This window comes from Magnolia sinica, chromosome 5 (assembly GCF_029962835.1).
Source record: "Magnolia sinica isolate HGM2019 chromosome 5, MsV1, whole genome shotgun sequence".
Classification (NCBI taxonomy): Eukaryota; Viridiplantae; Streptophyta; class Magnoliopsida; order Magnoliales; family Magnoliaceae; genus Magnolia; species Magnolia sinica.
The window spans coordinates 10,955,010-10,967,198 of NC_080577.1; the positions used below are offsets into that span (position 1 = coordinate 10,955,010).

Consider the following 12,189-nt stretch of genomic DNA (forward strand, 5'->3'; position numbering starts at 1 on the left):
CCACTTCCAACAAGCATTGGAGAGAACGTTGGTTTTGGGCCTGTGGTCGCTGGGAGACGGCTGAGTCCGGGTCCTGCGAGGCTCGTGTTCCTCGGGCGTTCCAGAGAGCAGGTGACTTGGGTCTTCTCTCTTGCCCTTCTTTATTTTTGTAATATTCTGAGTCTGACGGGCTTGTGTCTGGCAGATATTCCGAAGAAGCGGCAAAAGCTCGGCTCCAGTGCTTCAGCTCGGATCAAAGAGTTGAGGACGTTGGATCCGGCAGATAGGTCCTGGAAGGTGCTCTTACAGCCGGAGCGTCTTCATCTCGCAGGTCTTGACTCGGCCGTCACAGGTAATTGAAAATGTGTCTTCATATATCTTCTGAATTTTTCCTGACTTACTTCGTTTTTTTTTTTTTTTTTTTAAGATTTGCCCGAAGCTCGACCCCATCTCAGGATTGTTCCCGAATCAGCCCCCTCGGAAATGACTGGAGCTCGTCCTCCTCTTAGGGCGGTTTTGAAGTTAAAGGCTCCTCGGCGATCAGTTCTTCTGTCAGAGCCTCGGCCGCCGAAGAGACAAAGAGTGGTGCGGAAGGAGAAGGAGCCTGCGAGTTCTTCTGCCCCTACTGTCGTCGTAATTTCTGACCCGGAAGAAAGGGTGGAAGCGATGGTGGCCGCAGCCTCGGAACCTCAGGCGGCGCCCGACTCGGGACACGTTGCGACGGATGTTCCGAGACGGGAGGAAGAGACTAGAGCTGCGTCTTCCAGAGGGGAAGAAGAGACAAGGACTGCATCCTCCAGAGGGGAGGAAACGAACCAAGAAGGGCCGTTCGTCCTGCAGAAGGTGGTGTCGGGGATGGTTCCCTGGGCCTTAGCCCATGGGAGCGAAAAGGAGTTCATCAGTCTCTACAACGCTCCTTCATCGCAAACCATCGGCCATGCAACAAGGGTGCTTTTTGAACTCGCTCCTTGCTTGATTAAGGCCAGCAAAGAGTTATCTTCGACTCATCGGCTGCAGACTCTTCTGTCGGAAGCCGAAGGGCGACGCGAGGGTGCCGAAACTCGGGTCAGCATTCTGACAGGCGAGGCGGCCCTTGCCCGGAAAGCTGCCGAAGACGCAAAGGCAGAGGCGGCTTCCTTCAGGAGAGCCCTCGATGAAGAGCAAGCCGAGGTTACTCGGGTATTGGCTCTCCTTTCCAGAGCTGAAGAAGAGAACCGACGAGTTCTCGCAGTCCATGCTTCTTGTGCAGATGACTTGGCTCGGGCTAAGCTTGAGGCGGCGGAGCATATTCAGCAGGCCAACGAGAAGACTCGGGAGGCTGAGAAGGCTAGGAACCAAGCCATCCAAGCTTTCCTTGAGTCAGCGGAGTTCGAGGATGAGAGGGATCGCTTGTTCCAAAGCGGATATCTGGAATGTGTCAAGGACATAAAGAAATCTTTTCCTGACCTTGATCTCTCAAAAATCGAGGGAGGAGCCTCAGAATCTGAGAATTCGGACGCCGCCGCTGAAGTCACTGCTGGGGATGAGGCCGGTTCATGCGAGAATGCTTCGGGTACCGTTCCTACCGGAGGACAGTAACCAGGGCCCCTTGTGTTGTTTTTTTTTTTTTTTTAAATCGATGTATTCACATGTTGTACTCGCATGCGGTTGATGAATGAAAGAAAACACTTAGTTTTATTCATTTGACTTGGCTTCAATCTTTCTTAGTTCAGAGTCTTTAAACATTGAGTACCGAGCTAAGGATAGTAAATCTTGAGGTGCTCAGCGTTCCAAGGATGAGGCAATGATTGTCCATTTAGATCTTCTAGCCGATACGTTCCTGGTCGAATGGTGCCCGAGACGATATAGGGTCCTTCCCAATTGGGTCCCAACGTACCCGATCCAAATTCCTTGGTATTGGAAAATACTTTCCGGAGAACCATATCTCCCATTCGAAACCTCCTGATCTTAACTCGGGTATTGTAGAACCGAGCCACTTGTTGTTGTCGTGCCTCCGTGTGCAGCCGCGCCACTTCCCTTTGTTCGTCCAGAAGGTCGAGCCCGAGTGTAAGGAGTTCTTCATTTTCTTCCGCATTGAACGAAGTGATTCGAGCCGAAGGTAATCCGATTTCAACGGGAGTGACGGCTTCCGAGCCATACGCGAGTGAAAAGGGAGTTTCTCCTGTGGCGGTTCAAGCTGTAGTTCGGTAAGCCCAAAGAATTTTCGGGAGCTCTTCGGCCCATGCTCCTTTGGCCCGGTCAAGCTTGGTCCGAAGATGTTGCTTGATAATCTTGTTAACCGCCTCAACTTGTCCGTTAGTTTGAGGATGATGAGGTGAAGAATAGACGTTTCTGATTCCGAGGTTGTCGCACATCTCGCGAAAGCTCTTATTATCAAATTGCCTTCCATTGTCTGTAATAATGGTACGGGGCACTCCGAATCGGCAGATAATATTTTTCCATACAAACTCGGTGATCTTCTGCTCGGTTATTTTAGCTAATGTCTCTGCCTCGGCCCACTTCGTGAAATAATCCACTGCTACCACAGCAAACTTGGTCTGACCCTTTCCCATAGGGAGTGGACCTATGATGTCGACACCCCACTGTGCGAAGGGCCAGGGACCAGTCACGGCGTTAGTGCCTCGGGGGCTTGCCTCGGAATTGCCGCGAACCGTTATTTGTCGCATTTTTGGACGAGCTTGCGAGCGTCGTGTTGGATAGTGGGCCAGTAATATCCCTGTCGTAGGACCTTGTGGGCGAGAGATCGCCCTCCAGAGTGGTTTCCGCAGATTCCTTCATGGATTTCACGTAATACATAGTTCGCCTCACTGGGTCTGAGGCACCGCAGCAACGGAGCGTAATAACCTTTCTTATAGAGGGTTCCGTTGAGTATGGTGTAACGGGAGGCTCGAATCTTAACTCGTCGAGCCTCGGCACGGTCTTCAGGCAGCTTTCCCTTGTCAAGGTATTGGCGGATTGGATCGATCCAGGATGGTTCCGAGTCGATTGTATTGACGGCCTCGCTAATTGGTTCATTTATACTCGGCTTATCGACGTATTCGACAGGGACGGACCTGGGTATATCATCTTCATCGGCGGAGGCGAGCTTTGCTAATAAATCGGCTTTGCCGTTTTCTGTACGAGAGATCCGAGTGACCCGACAGAGTTGAAATCCATTGACAAGTTCTTTCGCTTTCTCCATGTATGCTCTTAATTGGTCTTTCCGTGTCTGATATACACTGGTAACTTGATTAACAACCAACTGAGAATCGCTGAAAACACTTAGGTGCGTGACTCCCATGCTAGCGGCGAGTCGGAGGCCGAGTAACAATGCTTCATATTCTGCTGTGTTGTTCGACGCTTGGAATCCAAGTCGTAAGGCATACTGTATATAGGTATGATCGGGGGTTTCCAGCACAACCCCAGCCCCACTTGCCTTCGAGTTGGAAGAACTGTCGACAAATAGTTTCCAGGGAATAGGGAAGGGTAGGGTTGGGGGAGCGGTTGTTGGAACTGCAACATCCTTTGGCATATCGTAGACCGGGAGTTCGGTTGGTGGCGTTCCCTCGGCAATAAAATCAGCTACGGCTTGCCCTTTGATTGCTACCTTCGGTCTGTATTGAATGTCAAACTCACTCAGTTCGATAGCCCACTTCGTGAGTCGGCCGGAAGCTTCTGGTTTCTGCAATACCTGGTGAAGCGGAAGATCGGTCATCACGATGATGGTATGGGCATGGAAATACGGTCTGAGTCGGCGAGAGGAAGTTATTAAAGCCAAGGCCACTTTTTCCAAGCTTAGGTATCTCGTTTCTGCTGGCAATAACGCTTTGCTTACGTAATAAACCGGCAGTTGCTTTCCTTCGGATTCTCGTATCAAAGCCGAGCTAACCGCTGCCTCGGATACTGCTAGGTAAAGGAGCAGGGACTCCCCTGATTCGGGTTTTGATAAGAGAGGTGGAGAACCGAGATACGATTTTAATTGTTGGAATGCCGCTTCACATTCTTCCGTCCAACCCATTGTTTGTCTTCCTTTCAACTGTTTGAAGAAAGGGAGACATTTATCCGTGGCTCTGGACAGGAACCGATTAAGTGCCGCGACTCGTCCAGTCAACCTTTGGATGTCCTTAATGGTTTTAGGGGATTCCATATCAATCAAAGCCTTTACCTTCTCAGGGTTTGCCTCTATTCCTCGCTGACTAACCAAGAAATCGAGGAACTTTCCGGAGCCCACCCCAAAAGCACATTTACTCGGATTCAGCTTCATCCGAAACTTCCGTAGGATGAGAAACATTTCTTCCAAATCATTCACATGATCTGCCACGTGTATACTTTTGACGAGTATGTCGTCGATGTATACTTCCATGGTTCGGCCTATAAGCCGAGCAAAGATTTTGTTAACTAATCTTTGATAAGTTGCGTCGACATTCTTCAGACCAAATGACATCACTCGGTAACAGTAAAGGCATTTTTCGGTGACAAAGGTAGTTTTTGATTTATCTGTTTGATGCATTACAATTTGATTATACCCCGAATATGCATCCATAAAGCTGAGGAGCTCATGTCCGGCGGTACTATCTACTAGCTGGTCTATCCTCGGAAGCGGAAAGCTATCCTTCGGGCAGGCTTTATTTAAGTCAGTATAGTCAATACAGACTCCCCACTTCCCGTTGAATTTTTTTACAAGCACGACATTCGCGACCCATTCTGGATAGTGTATTTCTTTTATGAAATTAGCCTGGAGGAGTTTGTTGACTTCTTCTTCAATGATGGCGTATCGTTCAGGGCCGAGCGGTCGTCGCTTCTGTCGGATCGGTCGATATGACGAATCGATGTTGAGTCGATGAGTCATCACAGAGGGGTCGATCCCGGTCATATCTTCATGACACCAGGCAAATACGTCGGCGTACCTACGGAGCAGGGCTATCAGCTTTTCTTTCAAGGGGGACTGTAAAGACGAGCCAATTCGTACCGTCTTGGATCCATCTGTTTCGACCAAGGGGACTGAGATAAGGTCTTCGACCGGCTGCCCTCGTTCATGACTCTCGCCCCGAGGGTCCAATGATTCGATCGTTGATATGTTGATCGGACTTTTGTCGGCGGTTCCCTTTACAGCTATCATGTAACAACGCCTCGCATCTTGCTGGTCTCCTTTGACAACTCCTACTCCCGACTCAGTCGGGAATTTCAGTGAAAGATGGTACGTGGATACCACGGCCTGGAAGAGACTCAATGAAGGTCGGCCGAGTATTGCGTTGTATACTGAGGGTTGATCGACGACCAAGAATTCGACCATCATCGTCGCCTGATGTGGGGCACTACCAGCAGTGAGTGGTAACGAGACAATCCCTTCGGGCAGTACTTGTCCTCCGAAAAAACCGATCAACGGGGTCCGAACTGGGCGTAGCATGGATCGTCCGATCCCCATTTTGTCGAACGCCTGAGTAAACAACACGTCTGCAGATGACCCCGTATCGACGAGTATCCGGAACACTTTTCGGTTAGCGATAGTCAGGGTGACAATCAATGCGTCATCGTGGGGGTGACAGATACCTTGGGCATCTTCCTCTGTGAATGAAATGCAATATCTTTCCCTTTTCTTCTCCTTTGGGGGCCGATCTATAATCATAAGCTCGAACTTAGGCTGATTAAGTTTTCTCGCATGATTCCTTCGAGCATTGTTTGAGTCGCCCCCACCTTGCGGACAGCCGATAATTGTCCGGATTTCTTCCATTGGCTGACTCTCAGTCGGACGTCCCTCAGCTACCCCAGCTTTAACCACATGTTCTTTGAGTCGGCCGTCCTTTATGAGTTGTTCGATCTCTTCCTTTAGGTGACGGCAATCACTTGTGTTATGCCCGTGATCACGGTGGTAATGGCAGTATTTATCCTTATCCCGCCGATTAGGATTACTCCTGAGCTTACTGGGCCAGTTGACAAAGCTTTCGCTTTTGATTTCCATCAATACCTGTTCCTGAGTCTTGTTCAGGGGGGTATATGTGGAAAATCTTCGATCTGGTCGTTTGTCTGACCTTCGCTCATCATGCGCTTGATCATCCTTGCGTTTCCTTCCTCCGGCCGAGTCGGCTTCCTTTTTGGCCGACTCTTTGGCCAAAGTTTTAGTTTCACGCAGAATTCGCGTTTCTTCGGCGTTTGCATACTTATCCGACCGTGCCATAAATTCTGCCAGAGTATCGGGCGGAGTTTTGTCTAGAGATGCCAGGAATGGCTTATCTCTAACTCCTTGCATGAGCGCATTGAGAGCCATTTCTTCTGAATATTTTCGAACCTGAAGGGATTCGAAATTGAAACGCTTGATATAATCTTTCAATAGCTCTCCCTGCTTTTGAACTATGTTGTTCAGATGTGCAGGGGGCTTCAATTTCTGCTCAGCTCAACGAATGAGCTGATGGACTTTGGTTTCAATTGTTTGAACCACAGTCGAGCTACATCGGTCAGTGTAAGAGAAAAGGCCCGACACATTACTGCATCCGAGGCATCGTGGAGCTCCATATAGGTTCTGAAGCATTCGATATGCTCCGTCGGGTCGGTCTTGCCGGTGAAAGGAGTGATTTGAGGTAATCGAAACCTCTCGGGCAACCGAGCCTTCATTACCGAGTCCACAAAGGGTGACGCCTCTGCTTCGAATCTGGTCGAATACATATTCCGGCCATGCTTCATGTCCGCCATCTCTTTCGCCATTTCTTCCCGCACTTCTCTTTTAAAATTTTGAATATCGGCTTTCCAAGGCTCACTGCTCTCGGTCGTGCCTTCCATGGAAGGGCGGTTGCGCCTTCTTCGCTCTATCTCGTGTCGAAGATCGGTCGGGGGCAGGGAAGCGTTGGCCGACTGCGCTGGAGATGGTTCTGACTCGCCTTGGGGTTGGCTCGGCCGGAAAGACTGCGGCGCGGAAGGTTGAGGATCAACTGCCGTAGTCGGTACGTGCGCTGTCTCCCCTTGAGGATGCGGGAGTAGCTGCATTTGCTGCTGATACATTCGTTCCAGCATCTGCTTCATCATATTCATATCAGACCGGATTTCTTGAACCTCCTGATCCAACCGCCCATCGTTGCGTCCCCGCTGATTGTTGTTTGTTCTGGTCGCTCCTCGTTGGCGGTTGTTAGGTGGGTTCTGGGCTGCGGGGACCGCGACTGGACCCGTTGGCCCTGTAATCGCAATCTCTTCTTCTGGGACCGTCCTTCTAGTCATCACCATGGAATTCAATATAGAAATATGAGATGGCTTTTTTGTACGGTTCCCACAGACGGCGCCAAACTGTTGATGCGAAAATCTGGTTCGTCCTCTTAGACCTTCGTATACCTGCACGGAAAGAGAACAAAGGAGACCCTGGCTTGAGCAGGGGACCCTCCGATGCCAAAGTCAGGCCTGGATTCTGGGTCTAAATGTATTGAGGGGTTTTTTAGAAAGAGTTTTAGCCTTATCCCATAAGACGATGGAGGTTTCTCTTTTATAGCTGCAGGAGCCTTTAATCGTACGAGGATTCTTCTCCTGATATCGTGTGCGGGATCCTCTCCTGGTATCACGGAGAAAGGATCGTGCCTATCTTCAGTCTTCGTCCGATCCCGTGAGCTTCGGGGTTGGGGATCTTATCCCAAGATATTCGGGATGAGGCTTTATCTTGCGCTGGCCGATCCGAGAAGGAGATCGGCCCGATGCATGCCCGGATTGCTGATGCGTCGTCCGAGCCGACTCAACTTCTGTCTCGGTTCAGTGAACCATGCCTCGGATCTGACACATCCTTTAGCGACCCGAGGCATTAAGTCCGAGTCTCCGAACTCTGTATCTTTTGTCCCCAACAGTAACCTCATGAGATCCTTGTTAAACGTGGAACTCTATTGTGTATAAAAGGAGTAAAAAAGCGCATATGATTATGAATCACAGTAGTAACAAGGAGAGATTTCATAACATTGAATTTGTATTTCAAACACACCTAATTTCAGATACTTTCAAAAATACACTCAAATACACTCAAATCCATGATACCAAACAATCCCTTAAAGAGGGCATCATTTTAACATGTTTGAAGGCTATCTGAATTTTTGGTTGCCAAGCAGCTAAATTTTGAAGACTATTTCAACCTCTAATGCCCAAACTTTGTAACAGTAATTGTGGGGCAAAAATGTCCAAAAGGTGCTAGCTCTTCCTTAACAGAATAGAATATCTGTGAGCTCTCCTTCAATACATTTCATTAGGGTGGTCTGGTTCTCATTTCCGACCTTAGTGAAAGGGATAGGTCAAGTGCGAGTGTTCAAATCCATCAGGTAGAAGTCTGGCACCTCTATACTTTGCAGACTGCCTTATGGGGGCTAAGAATCCTTAAGGTGATTTGAATCCATTCTCTGAGATTCAGGAAGAGTAGCCGACCTAATCAATCTGCTCCATTCTCCACAATAATTATGATTTATTGGCGAAAAAGTGAAATAAATTCATCATCCCATTCCAATATGATCAAGACCGGGTGAAAGGTTTCATTCATGCCTAATCCACGTTGAGTAGACCTTGTCATTCTGACCCCAACAGCTCAACAATCCCTTTTAGTGATCATCTCAACTTGACTTTGATTTTTCAAATTGGGCCACTGAAAAGTTTATTGTCATGGTTCTAAATTCAACCAGGGCAATGATGGTCAGAATTATCCGTTCAGCTTAATCTACTTATGATGACCGAATACGGATTGGGTACTACCCCTGCCTGTCCCAGCTCGGAACAGGTGCTTCAAGGGATCCGCGGTAATGTATGACTTTATCACGACCATCCATCTATTTTGCCACATCATTTCAGGGTACTGGCTAAAAAATAAAGTACATCTGTTTTGCCATATCATTTTAGGGTATTAGCAAAAAAATGAAGCACATCCAAGGCCTCAGGTGGACCACACCACAGGAAACGGCAGGGATAATGATACCCACCGTTGAAATCTTGCTAAGGCCCACTGTGGCGTTTATTTGCTATCTGACCACAACCTGTGGCCAGATAGGCGTGGATAAAGTGAAAAACAAATATCAGCTTGAACCAAAACCTCAGTGGCCGATGAAATTTTCAACTGTGACCGCTTAATATCCACTGTGCCAGTTGATATGGAAAAATGGATGCGCAGTGTGGATAAACCCATACATCACTGTGGGGCCCCCGAGCCCTGACCTGTTTTGAGTTCGGGACGGGCGAGGGTAGTACCCAATCCGCGTCCTGACACAGCCTATAACATGGACGGTTTGGATCATGGGAACTCAGCGTGTGGCCCCCAGTGGGCGGAAACGGATTGGCTACTACTCCTGCCACCACCCAATGGCTGGCCTTGGGCCGCACCATGATGTATGTGTTTCATCTATGCTGCCTATCTATTTTTATAGATCATTTTATGTTACGAGGGGAATATTGAGTATATCAAAATCTCAAGTGGACCACATTACAGGCAGTGTTGAATGAACGTTGACCATTAAAAACATTCCGGGGCATAAAAGTTTTGGATCAAGCTGATGTTTATTTTTTTCCTTTTGGGTCTTTATGACCTAATTAATAGATTGAATGTCAAATAAACAGTACAGTAGACCTTAGGAGGGTTTTAATGGTGGATATCTAATCATTATTGTTTTCCTGTGTAATCGGCCTTAGATTTATATCTCTATTATTTTTTGAATCAAACTATAAAATGATCCGTAAAAATGGATGAACGAAATGGATGAAACAAATACATCATGGTGGGGCCCACAGAGCACCGACCATCAGCGACGGGGCTGGTGTCAGGGGGAGTAGCCAATCCGTGGCGGCGACACACGAGTTCGATCGGACGAGGATTCGCTGCGAAAGCCTTTCGCAGGAAGTTCCTGCGCGGGGAACTTAGGTGGGGCCCGAGGTGATGTTTCTAAGAAATCCACTCCATTCATCCGTTTTTTGAGCTCATTTTAGGAATGAGGACAAAAAAGGATCTGCATCCAATACTCAGGTGGGCCGAAAACGTGAGTATTGAACGTCAACAGTTGAAATATTCGTGTAGCCACGGAAGCCTTGAATCAGGATAATATTTGTGTTTTCATTTCATCCCAATATGGATGACGTTATAAACGGTATAGATGGCATATAAACATCACTGTCGACTCCAAGAACGTTGCAACGGCAGGAATTTCCCTACACACATTTTTCTTTAGTGCGACCTCATTGAGTCTTGGATTCTGCTCAATTTTGGTTCCAAGGGATAAAATGAGCTCACAAAACGGATGGACGGGGTGGATTTTTCACAAACATCACGTTAGGCCCCACCTAAGTTTCCACCGCAGGAACTTCCTGCGAAAGGCTTTCGCAGGAAATCCGCGTCCCGTTCGATCCTTTGTCGCGAAAGTGGCAAAACGAATATGGGTTTGAAAATCGATGCACTTCGCGTTGTTTGTGCGAAATTCGAACTCGGCGCATATCAGAAGCCCGTAACGTCTCTCTCTACGCGCGCTCATATCCATGCTCTCTGCTTTCTTACAAATGGGGAAAAATCTCAAAACCGTTTCTCCATTCCGCTTCTCCTCTTTCCTCCGCCTCGAAGAAGACCCAGTCCTAGCTCTCCGCCTCTTCCAAAACCCTAACCCTAGTTCCCCAAAACCTTTCCGCCACAGCGCGCTCTCCTATGACCTCATCATCTCCAAGCTCGCCCGTGCCAAGCTCTTCCCCGACATGGAACAGATCCTCCTCCAGATGAAGCAGCAGCGGCACCGCTTCGTCCCCAAAGAATCCCTCTTCTGCCACGTCATTTCCTCCTACGGCCGCTCCCGCATGCCCGGCCCCGCCCTCCACACCTTCGACCAGATCCCTTCCTTCGGCTCCTTAAGGACTATCAGATCTCTCAATTCCCTTCTCAGTGCGCTCTTGGCTTGTAGAGAATTCGAAAAGATTCGTGAATTTTATCTAGATCTTGATCAGTACGCGGTTCCCGATGCATGCACCTACAATATTCTGATTAACGCTTGCTGTTTGAATAAGTCGTTGTGTGATGCTTGGAACATGTTCGATGAAATGCGTAGAAGGGGAATTCAGCCGAATGTCATTACTTTCGGAACTTTGATCTCCGCCCTTTGTGCGAATTCGATGTTAGATGAAGCTTTTCGGCTGAAAGAGGATATGATACGAGTGTTCCACGTGAAACCAAATGTTTTTATCTACACTTCGCTGATCAAAGGCCTTTGCCAGATGAATGAGTTGGATTTGGCTTTTAAGCTTAAGGATGAGATGTTGTCGGATGAGACGGTTGCATTGGACTCAGCGGTTTATTCGACTCTGATTAGTGGGCTTTTCAAAGTAGGTCGTAAGGGAGAGATCGTTGGAATTTTGGAGGAGATGAGGGGGAATGGATGTAAGCCTAATACAGTGTCTTACAATGCATTGATTGCAGGATTTTGTGGTGAAAAAGAATTTGATTCTGCGTTTGCAGTCTTGGATGTGATGAGGGAGGAGGGATGTAAACCAGATGTCTTTAGTTATAATGTGATTATTGCAGGCCTTTGTAAGGAGGCTAGGTTGAGAGATGCATGTGATTTGTTTGAGGATATGCCAAGGCGGGGTTGTTTTCCTGATGTTGTATCTTATCGGACGCTCTTTGATGGATTATGCAATGGGAAGGAATTTAAGGAAGCAGCACAAACTTTGGATGAGATGTTGTTCAAGGGACATAAGCCTCGTGCTGTAAGTGTACAAAAGTTTGTAGAGGGGTTGTGTAAGGAAGGGATTGTTGAGCTGTTGGGGTCAGTTTTGAATAGTTTGATGAAAGGAAATGCTATCGATATTGATACATGGAAAATGGTGATTGGCATTGTGTGCCACAAGTCTGAGCTGTTGAAGACATGTGCGGTTGTTGATAGTTTGAGAATGGCATAAGTAAGAATACTATTTTCCAATCATCTCTAAAGGTTAAATCTGCTGACCTATTAAAATTATAGTAGCACCATTTAATTGGTAATTTCTTGCATGAGGGTTTTATTATTATTGTTATTGTTACTACTATGACTAGGGCCTAGGGGAATTGGCACTTGCAATGCACATGGAGAGAGCAAGGGAGATAAAGAGTGAGAAATGAGGGGAAATATACTTTTGGAGGGTGAGAGAAAAAATGGAAGGAAATGTCGTGGCTATAGGCATAGAGAAAAAGAGAAGGTCACCAGTGGTGGATGACCAATGAAAAATTCGGATTTAATATGGTTTGGATTAAAAAATAGGAGTGAAAAAATGGCTATA

General features: G+C 47.6%; 1 protein-coding gene across 1 annotated transcript; it reads left to right on the forward strand.

Annotated features, from left to right (window-relative positions):
* The first annotated feature begins 10,319 nt into the window (after nucleotides 1-10,319).
* Nucleotides 10,320-11,934, forward strand: LOC131245426 (putative pentatricopeptide repeat-containing protein At1g53330). The gene has a single exon (XM_058244880.1). It carries the CDS (start codon nucleotides 10,426-10,428, stop codon nucleotides 11,830-11,832), a length of 1,407 nt encoding a protein of 468 aa, XP_058100863.1. The 5' UTR covers nucleotides 10,320-10,425; the 3' UTR covers nucleotides 11,833-11,934.
* Nucleotides 11,935-12,189: the final 255 nt, after the last annotated feature.